At 48.0% G+C, this 22,244-nt stretch overlaps 1 protein-coding gene across 7 annotated transcripts in view; it reads right to left on the bottom strand.

Moving 5' to 3' along the window:
- Positions 1 to 22,244, bottom strand: part of fancl (FA complementation group L) — a 102,385-nt gene that overhangs the window by 2,669 nt on the left and 77,472 nt on the right. For all 7 annotated transcript variants that reach the window (XM_038809346.1, XM_038809355.1, XM_038809400.1 and 4 more), the window contains 2 exons: positions 2,275 to 2,391; positions 2,076 to 2,147 (listed from right to left, as the gene is read on the bottom strand). In XM_038809346.1, the coding sequence (XP_038665274.1) occupies positions 2,076 to 2,147; positions 2,275 to 2,391 (189 nt within the window). The remainder of the gene's footprint in view (positions 1 to 2,075; positions 2,148 to 2,274; positions 2,392 to 22,244) is intronic.

Here is a 22,244-nt window from a genome sequence, read left to right as displayed (position 1 = left end):
ATGGGGACCCACACTTGAATGATTTCCTGTACCACAGTGCCACGGTCAGTCAGTTCATCCACCCTGTAGCCTCCACTCTCATCCAAACAAGCTGAAAGAACCTCAAACCTGTTGGATAATTGCAGAGGCTGGAACTCCTGCCCTCTGGGTCTGTTTACCTGTCTCACTTGTAGTCACATCACCCTGTTCTTAACCAGCTTCGAAATCAGAAGACCTATCCTAAGGGTGTGACAGTCTCTTGGTATCAAGTGTCCAGGTAACCTTCCTGCCCCCCGATATGTTGCAGTGTCTGCAGCTTGGCCTCCAACTCATTTACTTTTCAAGCTGCAGACACTTACTGCAGACGTGTTTGCCCGAGATCACAGTGGTATTCGTGAGCTCCCACATGCCGCAGTCACGACGTATCATCTGTACTGCCATCCTTATGTATTTTTAATTAACTACTTAAAAGAAAATAAATATTTGAAAAAAATAATTATGTACTCTATTAACCTTACTTTGAATTCCAGTGCTATTTTAAGCCTTAGGAACAGACCTTAACCACTCATCGGGTACTTACCAGATACTCACCAAACCTTGCAGAACGCAAGAGCCATTCTTACAGGATGAAAAAAGTTAACAAAAGCAAAAGAGCACCACCCTTCCCTCCTCAACAAACTCCCTCAACTCGCCAAACTTCCAGCATCCTATTGAGGTCACATCCTCTCAACTCACCAAATTCTCATAATTGTGTTTAGGTCGCACTGAGATATCTGAATGTATTTCTTCTGAAACTATAGGGATTACCCAAGCTTAGGTACAGAAAAAAACAGTTCAAGCAAATTCCCTTAATTAACAATCTACATCTACTCCCCAACAGATAGCTTCCATCTACCTGCTTGGGTCCCTGGGTGAGATTTAGAATTGAAAATGGTACTTGCCGTTAAATATTAAATACAAACAATAATAGATTTTTAGAAAGTGATTTAAGATTCCCTCAACTCACCAAACTCCCAGCCTCTATTGGGATCACACTGCAGTGCTAGGTTTTGCGGTGATGTCTGAATAAATCCCATTGTTCTATTCCCCACACCCTTTCAATATTCACCAAGAATATATGACTCTCTAGAAAGAAAATCCAAATCTACATGCAGTTAAAATTCAGACTGATGTCCATTTAACTTTATGGTAGCCTGAAGAGAGCAGACAGTTTTTTGTCTTTGTACAGCAAAGAAATCAAATTATTAAATATATTATTATAAATCCAGAATTGCAGAAGGATTATAAAATTTACAATGTACTAGGTAAGCAAAACTTCACTGATTTTCAGGTAACTGACAAAGAAGTATAGTTAGTAATTTCCACGAATAGAAAAATAGCTGAAATGGGCATCATAGATAAACAGGTCTCATTCCGCACCACAGGAAGAAATTGGAAGCAGTGCATATAATAAGGGGGCTAGGTCTTGCTTACTTGAGATTTCAAGAGGCATTTTAAAGTTGAAGGCAAAGCATGTCATTTTTAATAATAGACCAATACCGTGAAATGTGTAGAAAATGTATTTATAATGCTCTGCCAAGTAGCTGGAAATTGAAGGACAGATGTCTTGAATATGCTTTTCAGGCAATTATCTTTAGATTCTCATCAGAAGATTCCCTTCAGCCTTGTTATCCCTGTGAACATTTTCCCCTATCAAATATCACAATTGACCATATTTCACCATTTTTGCAACAAAGATTAAAATGGTCGTTCCCCAGAGAAGGCTATCAACTAAAGGGTAAAATTTCCACTTGTATGTACTCGATAAAGGACCCGTGCCCACAAGATGCACTTAATTAGGAAACCATTTGTACAAATGAAGCCTACAATTTTTCATCCATTAATTTTAATGTGGGCTGCATCAGCACAATTCGTTAATATGTGTTCCTGCTGGGTGTGGCTTTATATTAGGAATGTGTAAGCTGCAAATTTACCCTAACTTTAGGCCCAGAATTTTAGGTACTTCTTTTGGCAAACTTACTTACAAATTAGTTTGGATGCTTTACATCAATTAGGGAATCATACAGTTCGGCCCATTATAATTAATTTGCTCTTACCTTACTGCAGTAAGGACATTCTCCAAAGATGATGTTAAAACTTTGTCTCGAGTGCGGCAGCCCTCGTAACCACTGCAGAGTTGAACATTTCAATAATGATCAAAATACGGGTGAGGTGTAAGTTAGGACACATCATGCAGTACAAAAAAAACAGAAATTGTAAATGTTAGGTTTTAAAATGTATTTTAAGTTTACTCACCTCATAAAGGCACTCTTGATGGAACGGCTGTCCGCAACGTGGGTCATCACATACTTGATCTGGTATGGATGAAGCTAGTCGGTATGCATAACAAATTCCACATTCCATACTAAAACTCTGCCAAATAAATAAATGCCGTTAAAAAAATGGGTTTCTTCTGGGAATCTGTCTACAATGTCTGTACTATAAATTCCAGATAAGGAGGTTGCCCTACTGATTTATAAATACAATGTTTAAAATGCACTGACTTTATCTGTATCGTTCCCCGAGCTCCCAAGCAGCAAGGACAGTACTCTGGCTTTGCAAGAGGACCAAGCAGAACACCCCAACTGAACCGTTCTCCCATTTATTACTTTTAACCACAGTTTGGTTTGTGCATATGGTTTTCAGCAAGATCTAATAGTAGCAGGAGTCTAAGAACTATTTTTTAGAAATGTTTATTGCTACAGACAGGGAGAGAGTTAATTTAAATAACACTAATTCTTCCGCTTACGACCAAACCGTAAACAAAAAGGTGCTTTGATTTGCATTTCTCTTTTTTAAGCGGTGGAATATTTCCCATCCCCTCGATTTTGGTGTGATTCAATTTCTAGTAATAACCCCACAGCAAACTGAAGATGGGATGAGCTCAAAGAGTAAGTCTATATTGTTACAACACCCCTGGGCTAGTGCACGGTCAATTCCAGCCCGACAGGCTCCGGAGTCCCAACACAAGTGAATGAACCAATAATTTGTATAAAGTTTCCAAGATCTTTGACCCTTGACTGCTCCAATGACCTACAGGCACCAGATTTGTAAGTGAAGCAAACACAACAACCGTTTATTTATAACAACAATAGAGATAAGGCGTGCAATAATTACAATATAATAATGGCAGCTAATCTACTACTTCCTCCCGCCCTCAACCTAAACACACACACAAGGCATACTCACCATAGAGAAAGGAGGAAAATAAAAAGAGGATCAATATGGAATGGAAGGCGTGACCTCGCTTTGTATGTTGAAGTTGTTTGATTGAGAACCACCAGTTGGATTAGTAAACAAGGATCTTCTGGCTGCAACATTCAGTCCAAATCCCCAGACTGTAGGCTTCCCTCTGGGAAGTCACTTTACACTTTTATTAACCTGGGCGATCACTCTAAGAACATGAGTCTCAGGCCTTTGAAATTCTTATTTGTTTCCAATTCCTCCAGAATGTCCCCTCGCTTTACTGAGGAAAAACAAGAGTTCCCCAAAGGGTTTTTTAAACAACTGTCCCTGGCTGCAGTTGCTGCCGGACTGAACTTCCTTGCCGGACAATCTGATTGTAGAAAGAGAAAGGATTTTACTTTGAACCTTTAGACAGAGTCCATCAGGTATGAGAGCGATCAGGGCTGTGGTCCTCCAGCTTCTTGATCAAAACAAAACTAAAAACCAGGTGAAGCCTTCCTGTCCCTGGCAGAAGACTCCAGAACAGTCAGCACCAATCAGCATAGACTATCAGTTCAAAGTCCGGCAAAGTAAACAGCTCAATGGTCAACAATCAAGACCATCAAGATGGGTCATCATCAATGCCAAGATACCCTGCAGGATCATTTTTTTTAATTAAAGGGGAAGTCCATCTTAAAGGCGTAGGTTCCAGTAATTGTCCAATTACAAAAATTACAAAAGCCAAATCAAAAAAAAAATAAAGGGAATAAACAAGGAACAGGCAGCGATCCTTACAATATGCACACACTCAAATGCAGGAGGGAGATTGCAGTGCCCCTTTAACATTCATACAGTAAAAGTGGAATAGAAAAAAAATAAAGATTTACAGTGCAGAGGCCACCGAGGAAAGAAATGGGGCGGGAGTCTCCGTTTCGGAGGTTAGGTGTTGATGCCAGTGCAGAATTTGTGGAGTCCACGACATCAAAACTGGCACCGCATCTGGCCCGATTCCCAGGTCCCAGGTTCGATTCCCGGCTGGGTCACTGTCTGTGTGGAGTCTGCACGTCCTCCCCCTGTGTGCGTGGGTTTCCTCCGGGTGCTCCGGTTTCCTCCCACAGTCCAAAGATGTGCGGGTTAGGTGGATTGGCCATGATAAATTGCCCGTAGTGTCCTAAAAAGTAAGGTTAAGGGGGGGTTGTTGGGTTACGGGTATAGGGTGGATACGTGGGTTTGAGTAGGGTGATCATGGCTCGGCACAACATTGAGGGCCGAAGGGCCTGTTCTGTGCTGTACTGTTCTATGTTCTATGATTCTGCTACTGTTGAGGGGCTAGCGATTTTGCCTGTTTCACGATTGAGACTCAGGAGGCTGACAAGCTGCATATACACACTTCACTTCACACACACACACACTCACTCACTCACCATCCCAGCCAAAAGAATGGCAGCAATATGCATGGCCCCACGCTACATGAACTGGAGACCCTCCTGTATGCGGTGGAGTGGCGGATGACCCTGTACTCCGGCCCGGGAAGGAGGCTGCCAGCCACGGCCATTCGCCGTGTCTGGCGCAGGTGGCAGAGCCGGTCAGCGCCGGGGTAACACTGTCCGTACCAAACAGCATTGCCAGAAAAAAAAGCATGACCTGCTCAGGGCACCAGGATTATTAGGCAACATTGTGCCCCTAGCACTAACCCCCTTCGCACACACGTGTGACCCGACCCCCTCCCCCCAAACCCAGAGGGTGGCAGAACCCCACCCTGCATCACATGCCAGCACCCATGCAGGCTGCCACAGCCGGATGCCCTGGCCACTGAGGCCACCAGCTATCTACTCCCTGGGCTGCATGTGTCAAACCCTGTCCTTTCCTGTTTGACCCCACCCCCCCACCCAGGAGAAGGCCATAAACGCCGGGAGTGGGCGAAGACTGGAGGTGGACCATCAGACCTGCGGCACCTGACTATGGCAGAGCAGAGGGACCTGAACGTGGTCAGCAGCCCAGAGGAAAGGGAGGTTGCCGGGGTGGAGTTCGGCCACGGGCAAGGAAGTGAGACCTTATGGAGTTGCGATTCCCCGTGACAAGCGTGTCAACCCGCCTGACAAGCCCCACACCACCCTCATCCCCCTCATCATCCCTGCTAAGCCAGAGTCTCTGACGGCATGCCCGGTCCGGCATGTCTTCTGATGCCAGGCGTTGCCAGTACACACGAGGCCTCACGCGGCGCCTCCTTGGCACCTCCTCCTCCTCAGCCTGTTCGGCAGCTGGTTCTCCATCCTGGTCGGCTGCCTCCTGCTCCTCTGGGGCACGCTCCGCTGCTGCAGCTTCCTCCTCCTGCTCCTCTGGGGCACGCTCCGCTGCTGCAGCTTCCTCATCCTCCTTGAGCAGCTCCTGGAACAAGGTGTCCTTTCCTCACAGTGTCACAAATTAAGTAAAATATTGTGACATGATCGACAAAATCTAACTACATCTTTATGTAGTCCAGGCCAATAAAAATGTTTTTGGATTTTAGCTCGGTTTTCCTTACTTCCAAATGACTACCCACTGGTACCTCATGTGCTACTCGCAACGCCCCCTTTCTATACCCTACTGGCAATTCTACTTGAAGAACGTCTGCCCATTTTTCATCCGCCTGCATATGTAAAGGTCTCCATTTTCTCATCAAGACATCATTTTTACGGTAACAACATTCTAGTATACACGCAGATTCCTCTTCGGTGTATGCTTTCTGATACAAATTTTCCTCAGCTAAAAATATCTGCCTCAACCTCCACCTGTTCTTGTTCTTTTCCAACCATCTGATCAAAAATTATTTCTGATAATTGAACTTCAACTTTATCCTCACTCTCTGCTTTCTCCTCTTGTCTTAACCTGCGATTTTGCGACCTTGTTACCATACAATCCGGAAAAATCCCAGGATATTCGTCCTTCAATACTTCACTTGTCTGATTTTCCACTGGCTTATCAACCACAGTAGGCATCACTCCCACCTGCGATCCAGCTATATTATTACCCAAGATAAACTGTATTCCCGGACAAGATAGTTTCTCTATTACTCCTACTACCATTTCACCACTCTTCACTGGACTTTCCAACCTTACCTTATATAATGGAACACTCCTCTTCTCACTCCTCTTCTGAATTCAACATATTACCACCTTTTCTGGCAATATTCCTCCCAAACTACATAACTCCTCATCTCTTACCATTAAAGACTGACTAGGTCCCGTATTTCTTAAAATTGTGACTTCTTTACCTACTCCTTCTGGTCACATGAGTAAACTTTACCCACACAAGTAAATTCTTTAAAGAGATCTGGCATCTTTTTTTCAATCATCTCTTGATCAGGCTGCACAATCTTTTGCACCTCTTTCGCTTCACTTGGGCTTTCCTATACCACTTTAACAAACCCCACTGTCTTATCCTGTTTTACCACATCAGCCTTGCCAGTGCTTTTCTTCAACCACCAACACTGTGACTTTACATGGCCTAGTTTATTACAGTGAAAACATTTGAAACTTTTCATTTCTCTTCCACCCTCCTAGATTTAATTTTTAATCTGAGGTACACTATCCTTATTATCTCCCATTAGATCTCCTTTACCTCTACCACTTGAGTATTTCTCTTTTCCCCAGTTTCTATCCCTCACAGGCTGAAAGTGATGTCGGAAACAAAACTTTGATTTATGAACTAATTCATAACCATCTGCCATTTCTGCTGCTAATCTCGCAGTTTTAACCCTCTGCTCTTCCATGCGAGTTCCCACTACATCAGGAAATGAATTTTTCACTCCTCCAAAAAGATAATTTCTCTGAGAGCTTCATACGTTGGGTCTAATTTCAAAGCCCTTATCCACTTATCAAAGTTACTCTGTTTGATCCTTTCAAACTCCATGTATGTTTGAGCAGGTTCTTTCCTTAAATATCTAAGCCTTCGTCTGGAAGCTTCAGGCACTAGTTCATATGCACTTAAGATGGATTTTTTCACCTCCTCATATGTTCCAGATACCTCCTCTGATAGTGATGCAAACACTTAACTCGCCCTACCTACCAGCTTTGTTCGAATCAGTAATACCCACATGTTCTGTGGCCATTTAATTTGTTTAGCCACCTTATCAAATGAAATGAAGGCGGCTTCTACCTCCTTCTCATCAAACCTTGGCAATGCTTAGATCCCCACCAAGCCTTCGACTATGATGCGCTTTCTCTTTATCCTCATCACTATCCTCCAACTGTACATGTCCCTTTACATCCACCAATTTGAACTGACTGTCATGTTTCATGGCCATTTTCTGAAGTTCAAACTCTCTCTTTTTCCCTTTCCTCTTTTTCTTTTTCCCTGATTTGTACCTCCCTTTTTCTTTCTTTTTCTCTTTCCCCTCTGTTTTTCTTTGTCCCTCATTGCGTATTCAAGCTGCTTTAATTCTTTCTCATGTTCCAGTTGTTTAATCTGTCACTGAATTTTTGCCAGTTCCTTCTTTGTTTCTTTCATCTCTCTTTTTCTTTTTCCTTGATCTGTATCACTCTTTCTCTCTCTTTTTCTCTTTCCTCTCTCCTTTTCTTTATCCCTCATTGCGTGTCCAAACAGCTTTAATTATTTCTTATGTTCCAGTTGTTTAATCTGTAACTGAATTTTTGCCAGTTCTAATGAGTCAGACTATCTCAGGCAATTTTAAATGCTCAGGTAGTGCCGTAAGTACCTCTTCTTTTCACATGCTATCAGGTTACGTTAACTGCAATGTTTTTGCCAAATCTAAAAGCCTTTTTTAGTCTCTGTTCCTAAGGTACTGCGTGTGACTTTCTCCACCTCCAAAAATGTCCGAGCCTCTGAAAGAGCCATTGTCCACAACACATTCTCTACTTAAACTGGTATAGCACACCTGAAATGCAACCACAAATATGCTCACCTCACTGCCTTTACGTTCACTAAGCCAATCCAATATGAAAGAGAGACTTTTATCCTTGAGCCCTCAATTTGTGATGGGCCAGGGTTTAGAGAATACCAAAGTATATCATGGAGTTCCCCTGGCCCACAAATTGTAATAGATTTTGGTTATGGGGAACGCAAAGACCCACTCTACGGGTGTAATGCAACAGAGAGCTAAAGTACTTTTAAAACAAACCAATGTTTATTCTATGAATCCAGTTAACATTTTATAACTACACAGTAAACATCTTAGTAACTATCAACTCTAATACGCCCCCAAAGAATAGAGTACTCTGTAAGTAACCCTTAATCTTTCCTAGCAACATCCATAAGACAAATACCCTCTTTAACACAGACATCAGGTTTTAAAATCTCTACTGAGAGCAGTTATCACTTTTAAATTAGCAAGTGATCTGAAGGCACTCTTTTCATAGAGATATCAAAATTACACCTTGTTTGGCTGAATGCAGCTCCAACTCTGAAAACTAAACACACACTGTAGCTGCCAGCTCAAAAATGAAACTAAAGCAGACAGACAGCCCAGCTCCACCCACACTCTGACATCACTGCAGCTATTTTATTAACACCCATTTCTTAAAGGCACTCAAGAGGTTGGAGGGGAACAAAGAACAAAGAAAAATACAGCACAGGAACAGGCCCTTTGGCCCTCCAAGCCTGTGCCGACCATGCTGCCCTAAACTAAACTAAAATCTTCTGCACTTCCGGGGTCCAAATCCCTCTCACATGACAGTATCAAGAGATGAAAACTATAAAATGTACAAACAAACTCGAGAACTGAATAAGTACAAAGTTTCAAAATTCTGAGTTATTATTTCATCAGAATGACAAAATGATCATCTCCTCCCCAATTTAAAATATGCTAAACAAAATCAACAGCTTTTGATAGGAAATGGAAATACCAAACGGCTAAAAATAATTCAAAATAAACACATCCACGGACATATATGGTTTACTCCAGAGTGCTGAGAGAAAAGAGCACGGAAATCAGAGGTATTAATAATCGGAATGAGGATGTCTAATGGCACGGAGGAAGCACCCACGGACTGAAAACATTGCGGCCATTTTCAAATAGGGTGACAAAATAAACTTGAGAAACCTTAGACCTGATAGTCTTACTTGCAATCCACATAAAGTGTTACTTCCAATTCACATTAATAAAGGATTGTCAGAAATTATTCTGAGACTTTCGGTTGCGGCTATGCGGAGCTAAGCCGCACGTTCGGCAGCTCCCGCTACTTAAGGACTTTTGGGCCTATTTGAGGGCCCCAAACGGCGCTGTCTCGACAAATCCCGGTGGGGGAAGGTGTCTGGAGGAGCATTCCCCGCAATTTATGGTGCTCACCCGGAGTGGGGCAAGGGAAAAGGCTGCAGCAGCTCCCCAAGAAAAGCGGGGGAAGAAGGACAAAATGGCGGCCGGCGGAACACCCGAGGACTGGTGGAAGTGGGCGCAGGAGCAGCAGGCTTCTCTTCTGCGCTGTTTTGCGGAGCTGAAGGCTGAGTTGCTGGACTCGCTGAATGCGACTACCAACAGGCTGCTTGAGACCCAGGCGGCCCAGGAGGTGTCCATTCGGGAGTTGCAGCAGCAGGCCGCTGAGCGGGAGGAGGCGGCCGTGGTCCTCGTGGGGAAAGTGGAGTTGCACGAGGCACTTCACAAAAAGTGGCAAGACGGCTTGGAGGAGCTGGACGTTCGCACGAGGAGAAAGAATTTGAGGATCCTGGGCCTGGCGGAGGGGCTGGAGGGGTCAGATCTTCCGTCTTATGTGACCACGATGTTGAGCTCATTGATGGGAGCGGGGTCCTTCCATTTGCCCCTGGAGCTGGAGGGAGCCCACAGAGTGCTGGCCAGGAGGCCTAAGGCAAATGAACCCCCGCGGGCGGTGCTGGTGAGGTTCCATCGATTCAGTGACCGGGAGTGTGTGCTGCGCTGGGCCAAGAAAGAGAGGAGCAGCAAGTGGGAGAATTCGGTAGTGCAAATCTACCAGGACTGGAGTGCGGAGGTGGCTGAGCGGCGGGCCGGGTTCAACCAGACGAAGGCGGTGCTGCATGCCAGGCAGGTCAGATTTGGAATGCTGCAGCCTGCGCGTCTGTGGGTGACATATAAGGACCGGCACCACTACTTCGAGTCCCCGGAGGAGGCGTGGGCCTTTGTACAGGCGGAGAAGCTGGACTCGAACTAGGGTCTGGGGGCACACTATGGCCGTTGCTGTTTTCGCTGTTACTGTTTTGCAATTTTGACGTGTTTTTTATGCTGGTTTTTTTTTTGTTGCTCTGTTTCCGGGTGGGTCTGTCTGTTGGGCATGGTTGTGGGTTATGTGGGGAATGTTGGGGGTTTGTGTTTTTTATGTCCCCTTCTGTACGGGGCTGGGGGTTGGGGTGAAACTGGATTTTGGGGAGCTGCGTCAGAAGGGTGGGGTGTGGCAGTGTGAAAGCGCGGGCTTTCCTCTGGTTTCCTGCGCTGTGGGGCAGGGTGGGTGGAGCTGGCGGTGGGGGCGTGGCCTCTACTGGTTTTCTTTCCTGCGCTGAAGCGGTGCCAAGGTGGTGTGGCAAGAGGGGGATGACCCCATGCCGGGAGGGGATAGGTTTTGGCGGGAGCTGCCGGGGTCAGCAGAAGTCAGCTGACTCACGGAAGTACCATGGAGGGTGCGTCGCGGTTAGGAGGGGTCCTAGCCTGGGGGGGTGGGGGGGGATACCGGGTTGCTGCTGGAATGGCCAGGAAGGAGCTGGTGTGGGCCGGTGGGGTAGAGGAGAGGCGTTATCGCCATGAGGAACGGGTCAGGCAAGACGTGCTGGCCTGGGGTGAGCAGTCGATAAGCTATGGCTAGCCGGCGGGGGAGGGGGGCGGGTTGCCCTCTGATCCGGCTGATCAGCTGGAACGTGAGGGGGCTGAATGGGCCGGTTAAGAGAACTAGGGTATTTTCTCATCTGAAGGGGCTGAAGGCGGACGTGGCTATGCTCCAGGAGACCCACTTGAAGCTGGCGGACCAGGTTCGTCTGAGGAAGGGGTGGGTGGGGCAGGTTTTTCACTCAGGATTGGATGCGAAGAACCGGGGGGTGGCGATTCTGGTGGGGAAGAGGGTGGCGTTCGAGGCGGCTGAGGTGGTGTCGGACAAGAAGGGCAGATATATTATGGTGAAGGGTAGGCTGCAGGGAGAGGTGGTGGTTCTGGTTAATGTATATGCCCCAAATTGGGATGATGCTGGCTTCATGAGGCGCTTTTTGGGCCGCATTCCGGACCTGGAGGCAGGGGGCCTGATCATGGGGGGAGACTTTAACACAGTGCTGGATCCTCCACTGCACCGGTCCAGTTCAAGGACGGGTAGGAGACCGGCGGCGGCCAAAGTGCTGAGGGGGTTTAGGGACCAAATGGGAGGGGTGGATCCCTGGAGGTTTGGGAGGCCGAGGGCGCGGGAGTATTCCTTTTTCTCTCATGTCCATAGGGTTTATTCCCGAATAGATTTTTTCGTCCTGAGCAGGGGATTGATCCCAAAGGTGTAGGATGCCGAGTATTCGGCCATAGCAATTTCAGACCATGCTCCGCACTGGGTTGATCTGGAGATGGGGGAGGCGCGGGACCAGCGCCCGCTATGGCGCCTGGATGTGGGGATGCTGGCTGATGAGGTGTGTAGGAGGGTCCGGGGAAGTATTGAGGGGTATCTTGATACCAACGACACGGGGGAGGTCCGGGTGGGGATGGTCTGGGAGGCTCTGAAAGCAGTGATCCGGGGGGAGCTGATCTCCATCCGGGCCCATAGGGAAAGGAGGGAGAGGAAGGAGAGGGAGAGACTGGTGGGGGAGCTCCTGGAGGTGGATAGGAGGTACGCGGAGGCACCGGAGGAGGGGTTGCTGGGGGAACGGCGTAGTTTGCAGGCCAATTTCGACTTGTTGACCACCAGAAGGGCGGAGACACAGTGGAGGAGGGCGCAGGGCGCGGTATATGAGTATGGGGAGAAGGCGAGCAGGATGTTGGCGCATCAGCTCCGTAGGCGAGATGCGGCTAGGGAAATTGGTGGAGTGATGGATAAGGGTGGGAATGTAGTGCAGAAGGGGGCAGAGGTAAATGGGGTCTTTAGGGACTTCTACAAGGAACTGTACCGGTCGGAGCCTCCGATGGGGGGAGGGGGGATGGAGAGCTTCATGAAAAGGCTATGTTTCCCAAAGGTTCAAGAGGAGCTGGTAGAGGGGCTGGGGGCGCCGATAGAGTTGGAGGAGCTAGTCAGGGGGATTGGTCAAATGCAGTCAGGTAAGGCGCCGGGGCCAGACGGGTTCCCGGTGGAATTTTATAAAAAGTATGCGGATCTGGTGGGCTCCCTGTTGGTGCGAGCCTTCAATGAGGCATGGGAAGGGGGGGCTTTGCCCCCGAAGATGTCGCGGGCGCTGATCTCTCTGATCCTGAAGCGGGATAAGGACCCTTTGCAGTGTGGATCATACAGGCCTATCTCGCTCCTCAATGTTGACGCTAAGTTGCTGGCGAAGATCCTGGCCACCAGGATAGAAGACTGTGTGCCAGGGGTGATACACGAGGATCAGACAGGATTTGTCAAGGGACGGCAGCTCAACACGAATGTGCGGAGATTGCTAAATGTCATTATGATGCCGGCGGTGGAGGGGGAGGTGGAGATAGTGGTGGCGCTGGATGCAGAGAAAGCGTTTGATAGAGTTGAGTAGGGGTACCTGTGGGAGGTGCTGGAGCGGTTCGGATTCGGGGAGGGGTTCATCAAATGGGTGAGGTTGCTCTACGCGGCTCCGATGGCGAGTGTAGTTACTAATGGAAGGAGATCGGAGTACTTTAGGCTCTACCGTGGGACCAGGCAGGGGTGCCCCCTGTCCCCCTTGCTCTTTGCATTGGCGATTCGACCTCTGGCTATGGCGTTGAGGGAGTCAGGGAGGTGGAGGGGTCTGGTGCGGGGTGGGGAGGAACATCGGGTATCGCTGTATGCGGACGACCTGCTGTTGTATGTGGCGGACCCAGAAGGGGGAATGCCGGGGGTGATGGAGCTGTTAGCGGAATTTGGGGGATTCTCGGGCTATAAGTTAAATTTAGGCAAGAGTGAGGTATTTGTAGTACACCCGGATGATCAGGAGGAGGGGATTGGGAGGCTCCCGTTTAAGAGGGCAGTGAAGAGTTTCAGATACCTGGGGGTGCAGGTGGCCAGGAGTTGGGGGACTCTCCATAAGCTTAATTTTACCAGGCTGGTGGAGCAGATGGAGGAGGAATTTAAAAGGTGGGACATGGTGCCGCTATCGTTGGCGGGTAGATTACAGTCCGTCAAAATGACGGTTCTCCCGAGGTTCTTGTTCCTCTTTCAGTGTTTGCCCATCTTTATCCCTAGGGCCTTTTTTAGAAGGGTGACTAGCAGCATCATGAGCTTTGTTTGGGCGCATGGGACCCCGAGGGTGAAGAGGGTCTTCTTGGAGCGGGGTAGAGATGGGGGGGGGGGGCTGGCGTTACCCAATCTCTCGGGGTATTATTGGGCGGCCAATGTGTCGATGGTGCGCAAGTGGGTGATGGAGGGGGAGGGGGCAGCATGGAAACGGATGGAGAGGGCATCCTGTGGGCATACAAGCCTGGGGGCCCTGGTAACGGCGCCGTGGCCGCTCCCTCCTACGAGGTATACCACGAGTCCGGTGGTGGCGGCTACCCTCAAGATTTGGGGGTAGTGGAGGCGACATAGGGGAGAAGTGGGGGGCTCGATGGAGGCTCCGTTAAGGGGGAACCATCGGTTCGTCCTGGGGAACATTGATGGGGGATTCCAGGGTTGGCAGAGAGCGGGCATCAGACAGCTGAGGGACCTGTTCATTGATGGGAGGTTTGCGAGCCTGGGGGAGTTGGAGGAGAAATGTGGGCTCCACCGGGGGAACATGTTCAGGTATCTGCAGGTGAAGGCGTTTGCTAAGGTGGAGGGATTCCCTTCGCTTCCCGTGAGGGGAGTGAGCGACAGGGTGCTTTTGGGGGTCTGGATCGGAGAGGGGGAGATATCTGATATCTACAAGGTAATGCAGGAGGTGGAGGAGGCGTCAGTAGAGGAGCTGAAAGCTAAGTGGGAGGGGGAACTGGGGGAACAGATCGAAGACGGGACATGGGCTGATGCCCTGGAGAGGGTTAACTCTTCCTCCTCATGTGCGCGGCTTAGCCTCATCCAATTCAAGGTGCTGCACCGGGCCCACATGTCCGGGTCTAGGATGAGTAGGTTCTTTGGGGGCGAAGACAGGTGTGTCAGGTGTTCGGGGAGTCCAGCGAACCATGCCCATATGTTCTGGGCATGCCCGGCACTGGAGGAGTTCTGGAAGGGGGTGGCGAGGACGGTGTCGAGGGTGGTAGGATCCAGGGTCAAGCCAGGCTGGGGACTCGCGATTTTTGGGGTTGGGGTGGAGCCGGGAGTGCAGGAGGCGAAAGAGGCCGATGTACTGGCCTTTGCGTCCCTAGTAGCCCGGCGGAGATCTTGCTACAATGGAAGGATGCGAGGCCCCCAAGCGTGGAGACCTGGATCAATGACATGGCGGGTTTTATTAAGCTAGAGAAGGTCAAATTCGTCCTGAGAGGATCGGTACAAGGGTTCTTTAGGCGGTGGCAACCTTTCATAGAACATAGAACGATACAGCGCAGTACAGGCCCTTCGGCCCTCGATGTTGCACCGACATGGAAAAAAAAAAACTAAAGGCCATCTAACCTACACTATGCCCTTATCATCCATATGCTTATCCAATAAATTTTTAAATGCCCTCAATGTTGGCGAGTTCACTACTGTTGCAGGTAGGGCATTCCACGGCCTCACCACTCTTTGCGTAAAAAACCCACCTCTGACCTCTGTCCTATATCTATTACCCCTCAATTTAAGGCTATGTCCCCTCGTGCTAGCCACCTCCATCCGCGGGAGAAGGCTCTCGCTGTCCACCCTATCTAACCCTCTGATCATTTTGTATGCCTCTATTAAGTCACCTCTTAACCTTCTTCTCTCTAACGAAAACAACCTCAAGTCCATCAGCCTTTCCTCATAAGATTTTCCCTCCATACCAGGCAACATCCTGGTAAATCTCCTCTGCACCCGTTCCAAAGCTTCCACGTCCTTCCTATAATGAGGCGACCAGAACTGTACGCAATACTCCAAATGCGGCCGTACCAGAGTTTGGTACAGCTGCATCATGACCTCATGGCTCCGGAACTCAATCCCTCTACCAATAAAGGCCAACACACCATATGCCTTCTTCACAACCCTATCAACCTGGGTGGCAACTTTCAGGGATCTATGTACATGGACACCGAGATCCCTCTGCTCATCCACACTACCAAGAATTTTACCATTAGCCAAATATTCCGCATTCCTGTTATTCTTTCCAAAGTGAATCACCTCACACTTCTCCACATTAAACTCCATTTGCCACCTCTCGGCCCAGCTCTGCAGCTTATCTATGTCCCTCTGTAACCTGCAACATCCTTCCGCACTGTCTACAACTCCACCGACTTTAGTGTCGTCTGCAAATTTACTCACCCATCCTTCTGCGCCCTCCTCTAGGTCATTTATAAAAATGACAAACAGCAACGGCCCCAGAACAGATCCTTGTGGTACGCCACTCGTAACTGAACTCCATTCTGAACATTTCCCATCAACTACCACTCTCTGTCTTCTTTCAACCAGCCAATTTCTGATCCACATCTCTAAATCACCCTCAATCCCCAGCCTCCGTATTTTCTGCAATAGCCGACCGTGGGGAACCTTATCAAACGCTTTACTGAAATCCATATACACCACATCAACTGCTCTACCCTCGTCTACCTGTTCAGTCACCTTCTCAAAGAACTCGATAAGGTTTGTGAGGCATGACCTACCCTTCACAAAACCATGCTGACTATCCCTAATCATATTATTCCTATCTAGATGATTATAAATCGTATCTTTTATAATCCTCTCCAAGACTTTACCCACCACAGACGTTAGGCTCACCGGCCTATAGTTACCGGGGTTATCTCTACTCCCCTTCTTGAACAAAGGGACCACATTTGCTATCCTCCAGTCCTCTGGCACTATTCCTGTAGCCAATGATGACCTAAAAATCAAAGCCAAAGGCTCAGCAATCTCTTCCCTGGCTTCCCAGAGAATCCTAGGATAAATCCCATCCGGCCCCGGGGACTTATCTATTTTCACCTTGTCCAGAATTGCCAACACTTCTTCCCTACGCACCTCAATGCCATCTATTCTAATAGCCTGGGTCTCAGCATTCTCCTCCACAATATTATCTTTTTCTTGAGTGAATACTGACGAAAAGTATTCATTTAGTATCTTGCTTATCTCCTCAGCCTCCACACACAACTTCCCACCACTGTCCTTGACTGGCCCTACTCTTACCCTAGTCATTCTTTTATTCCTGACATACCTATAGAAAGCTTTTGGGTTTTCCTTGATCCTACCTGCCAAAGACTTCTCATGTCCCCTCCTTGCTCGTCTCAGCTCTCTCTTTAGATCCTTCCTCGCTTCCTTGTAACTATCAAGCGCCCCAACTGAAACTTCACGCCTCATCTTCACATAGGCCTCCTTCTTCCTCTTAACAAGAGATTCCACTTCTTTGGTAAACCACGGTTCCCTCGCTCGACCCCTTCCTCCCTGCCTGACTGGTACGTACTTATCAAGAACATGCAATAGCTGTTCCTTGAACAAGCTCCACATATCCAGTGTGCCCAACCCTTGCAGCCTACTTCTCCAACCAACACATCCTAAGTCATGTCTAATGGCATCATAATTGCCCTTCCCCCAGCTATAACTCTTGCTCTGCGGGGTATACTTATCCCTTTCCATCACTAACGTAAAGGTCACCGAATTGTGGTCACTGTCTCCAAAGTGTTCACCTACCTCCAGATCTAACACCTGGCCTGGTTCATTACCCAAAACCAAATCCAAAGTGGCCTCACCTCTTGTTGGCCTGTCAACATATTGTGTCAGAAAACCCTCCTGCACACATTGTACAAAGAACGACCCATCCAATGTACTCGAACTATATCTTTTCCAGTCAATATTAGGAAAGTTAAAGTCTCCCATAACAACTACCCTGTTACTTTCGCTCTTTTCCAGAATCATCTTCGCCATCCTTTCCTCTACATCTCTAGAACTATTAGGTGGCCTATAGAAAACTCCCAACAGGGTGACCTCTCCTTTCCTGTTTCTAACCTCAGCCCATACTACCTCGGAAGAAGAGTCCCCATCTTGCATCCTTTCTACCACCGTAATACTGTCCTTGACTAGCAGCGCCACACCTCCCCCTCTTTTGCCCCCTTCTCTGACCTTACTAAAGCACCTAAACCCCGGAACCTGCAACAACCATTCCTGTCCCTGCTCTATCCATGTCTCTGAAATGGCCACAACATCGAAGTCCCAGGTACCAACCCATGCTGCCAGTTCCCCTACCTTATTTCGTATACTCCTGGCATTGAAATAGACACACTTCAAACCACAGACCTGAACACTGCCGCCCTCCTGCGAAGTCAAAACTGTGCTCCTGACCCCTCTACTCTCAATCTCTCGCACCCCAAAACTACAATCCAGGTTCCCATGCCCCTGCTGAATTAGTTTAAACCCCCCCAAAGAGTACTAACAAATCTCCCCCCCAGGATATTGGTGCCCCTCAGGTTCAGATGTAGACCATCCTGTCTATAGAGGTCCCACCTTCCCCAGAAAGAGCCCCAGTTATCCAGAAATCTGAATCCCTCCCGCCTGCACCATCCCTGTAGCCACGTGTTTAATTGCTCTCTCTCCCTATTCCTCATCTCACTATCACGTGGCACGGGCAACAACCCAGAGATAACAACTCTGTTTGTTCTCGCTCTGAGCTTCCATCCTAGCTCCCTAAAGACCTGCCTGACATCCTTGTCCCCTTTTCTACCTATGTCGTTAGTGCCAATGTGGACTACGACTTGGGGCTGCTCCCCCTCCCCCTTAAGGACCTGGAAAACACGATCCGAGACATCACGTACCCTTGCACCTGGGAGGCAACATACCAAACGTGAGTCTCTCTCGCTCCCACAAAATCTCCTATCTGTGCCCCTGACTATTGAGTCCCCAATTACTAATGTTCTACTCCTTTCCCCCCTTCCCTTCTGAGCAACAGGGACAGACTCCGTGCCAGAGGCCCGTACCCCATGGCTTACCCCTGGTAAGTCGTCCCCCCCACAAGTATCCAAAACGGTATACTTGTTACTCAGGGGAACGACCGCAGGGGGTCCCTGCACTGACTGCTTCTTCCCAGTCCCTCTTACAGTTACCCATCTATCTCCAGTCTTTGGTGTAACTACTTCCCTGAAGCTCCTATCTATGACCCCCTCTGCCTCCCGAATGATCCGAAGTTCATCCAGCTCAAGCTCCAGGTCCCTAACACGGTTTTTGAGGAGCTGGAGTTGGGTGCACTTCCCACAGATGAAATCAGCAGGGACACTGACGGCGTCCCTCACCTCAAACATTCTGCAGGAGGAGCATTGTACTGCCTTCCCTGACATCCCCTCTAGATTAAAAAAAAACAAGAAAAAGAAAAAGAAAGGAAGAGCTTACCTGATATTACCTCAAACCCTGATCCCGCTGAAAGGTAAGCAAATTTAAAGGCACTCACTCACCTTCACGACAGGCCCCTGCTCCCGCTTCCCAACCACCGTGGGGTGGGGGGGTTGGTTAGAGGAGGAGGTAGGGTGGGTAACACTCACAAAGTGTTTCGGGTTTAACTGTCACTTGCCAACAGCCCCTCCACAAACCACCTTCAACTTAGGCTGACCGCACTGCACGTATGCAAATTTCCCCAGAACAGCTGATCAGTAGCTCTGCTCTGCTGCCCTCTGCTGGTTGGCCGGGGCATTTCTGGCTCAAAAATAGGGTACTGGGACAGCAGCAGCAGCAACCGGGGGGGGGGGGGGGAGAAGGGGGGAAGAGGGGGGGAGGGGGAAAAGGGGGACGGGACGATGACTATGTTTGTTTATTTAATTTTAATTTATTTTTAAGTTCTCTTGTTGTTCACTGGGTTTGGGGGGTGGGGGGGATGTGATACATGCGTTGATATGGTCTTGGGGGTGTTACAGTTATTATGGGGTTATTTTGTTGCATTTCATTGTTTGTTGTTATATTTTCTGTAAAAAATTCCAATAAAAATTATTTAAAAAAAAAGAAATTATTCTGAGAATTATATGTATGATAATAACTTAGTAAGTATCAAGCAACTTAAGTTTAGAAAGGGAAGATCCTGTCTGACCAAACTCCTCCACTCCTTTGGAGGCAGTGACACTCCTAGTGGACCTTTGACACGATGTATAGATTGACAAAAGTTTCACATAAAAAACGATTAATTTTACACAGGGGGAAGCTTAATATTTCATCATTGTTTTTGGTTAAGAGGTTAAACCAAGGCAGCATTTGTTTCCCCATTGTCAGGGCCCATCCTGTGATTCCCTTAGGTCTTATTTATTTTATTTTATCATCTTTGCTCTATGGATCGTTAATGGAGACATACAAAAGGCAAGTAAGGACTCAAGATGTCAAAATAGTACACAGTTACATTTTATATTTTGGCCAGATGTTTCCAAACTTTATGGCACTCAACAGATTGGAGGGGAACAAAGAACAAAGAAAAGTACAGCGCAGGAACAGGCCCTTCGGCCCTCCAAGCCTGTGCCAACCATGCTGCCCTAAACAAAACTAAAATCTTCTGCACTTCCAGGGTCCAAATCCCTCTATTCCCATCCTATTCCTGTATTTGTCAAGATGCCCCTTAAACGTCACTATCGTCCCTGCTTCCATCACCTCCTCCGGCAGCAGGTTTCAGGCACCCACTACCCTCTGTGTAAAAAAACTTGCCTCGTACATCTCTTCTAAACCTTGCCACTTGCACCTTAAACCTATGCCCCCTAGTAATTGACCCCTCTACCCTGGGGAAAAGCCTCTGACTATCCACTCTGTCTATGCCCCATATAATTTTGTAGACCTCTATTAGGTCGTCCCCTCAACCTCCGTCATTTCAGTGAGAACAAACCGAGTTTATTCAACCGCTCCTCATAGCTAATGCCCTCCATACCAGGCAACATCCTGGTAAATCTCTTCTGCACCCTCTTTAAAGCCTCCACATCCTTCTGGTAATGTGGCGACCAGAATTGAACACTATACTCTAAGTGTGGTTCTATACAGCTGCAACATGACTTGCCAAGTTGTACACTCAATGCCCCGGCCAATGAAGGCAAGCATGCCGTATGCCTTCTTGACTATCTTCTTCACCTGTGTTGCCCCTTTCAGTGACCTGTGGACCTGTACACCTAGATCTCTCTGACTGTCCATACTCTTGAGGGTTCGACCATTCACTGTATATTCCCTACCTGCATTAGACCTTCCAAAATGCATTACCTCACATTTGTCCGGATTACAGTCCATCTGCCATCTCTCCGCCCAAGTCTCCAAACAATCTAAATCCTGCAGTATCTTCTGACAATCCTCATCGCTATCCGCAATTCCACCAACCGTTGCGTCGTCTGCAAACTTACTAATCAGACCAGTTAGATTTTCCTCCAAATCATTTATATATAGTACGAACAGCAAAGGTCCCAGCCCTCCAATCAGAAAAGCCACCCTTCCATTGCTACTCTCTGCCTTCTATGACCTAGCCAGTTCTGTATCCATCTTGCCAGCTCACCTCTGATCCCGTGTGACTTCACCTTTTGTACCAGTCTACCATGAGGGACCTTGTCAAAGGCCTTACTGAAGTTCATGTAGACAACATCCACTGCCCTACCTGCATCAATCATCTTTGTGACCTCCTCGAAAAACTCGATCAAGTTGGTGAGACACGACCTCTCCTTCACAAAACTGTGCTGCCTCTCGCTAATATGTCCATTTGCTTCCAAATGGGAGTAGATTCTGTCTCGAAGAATTCTCTCCAGTAATTTCCCTACCACTGACGTAAGGCTCACTGGCCTGTAGTTCCCTGGATTATCCTTGCTACCCTTCTTAAACAAAGGAACAACATTGGCTATTCTCCAGTCCTCCGGTACATCACCTGAAGGGATTTGTTTCGCTTGGTCAGGGACAGTATTCTGCCCGGCAACCAACAGTGATTATGTGTGTTATAGAGGGTGGGGAGAGTTGGGGGGTTTAGAGATTAGATAGTAGTTAATAAATTGTATTTGTTGCCTGTTTAATTATAGTTACTTTTAATAATAAAGTTAATTGTGTTTAAATTTACAAACCTGGTGACTGTAGTTATTGGGTAGCCGAAGATCTCGGGTACTTTAAAATAAAGTTAATTTCAACCGCGTTGCAACTCCAGGTCAACTGGCCGGAATTGACCGCGCTCTGGCCCAGGATGTCATAACACATTTAGTCATCAACCAACACCAGCAAATAGATTAGTTAATTGGTCAATTTTCACATTGTGGGGACTTGCCATGTCGGATTTCCCCCGATACCAAGTGACAACACCTCAAAAGTAATCAATTTACAATGAAGCACTTTAGAATGTTCTGAAGATTGGACATCAATGCAAGTCTTCATTTTTTTCTTTAAATCTTAAGTGAGAAAAAATTACGAGAGAAGCTACATCAGAGTGAGGACAGTAAACAAGTGGAGTGTCCCTGTGGGTGGTCTCCCTATTAAAGGGGTCCCTGTGGGGGGGTCTCCCTATTACAGGGGCCGCTGTGGTTCCTAGGGTGAGGTGGTCTCCCTATTACAAGTCTTCCTGTAGAGGGGGGGATCTCCCTAATACAGGTGTCCCCGTGGGGGGGGCCTCTCCCTACAACAGGGGGGGTCTCCCTATTATCGGGGGTCCCTTTAGGCGGGAGTCCTCCTATTACAGGGGTCCCAGTTAGGGTCTCCCTATTACAGCGATCCCTGTGGAGAGTCTCCAGATTACAGGGGTCCCGAGGGGGGTCAGCTCACCCCCCATACTTGGGGTTGGGGGGGAGCAACCAGGCAATCCAGGGGTGGGGGCTGCTCAGTGGTGGTTCAGTGCTGATTTGCGGGATGGTCGGCCATGGACTCCACTATCAGGCCGCCCGATAGCGGGATTCCTTGGGAATCCCACGTATTCCACGCCATGCATAAACTTGCATGGCAAGGAATATGGAATTGCTTATTGGTTTGCGCTCCCAGAGGGATCGGAAACGG

This window comes from Scyliorhinus canicula, chromosome 1 (genome assembly GCF_902713615.1).
Source record: "Scyliorhinus canicula chromosome 1, sScyCan1.1, whole genome shotgun sequence".
NCBI classification, from domain to species: Eukaryota; Metazoa; Chordata; class Chondrichthyes; order Carcharhiniformes; family Scyliorhinidae; genus Scyliorhinus; species Scyliorhinus canicula.
The sequence above is the reverse complement of the archived record's forward strand: the minus strand, read 5'-3'. Positions and strand labels throughout refer to the sequence as shown.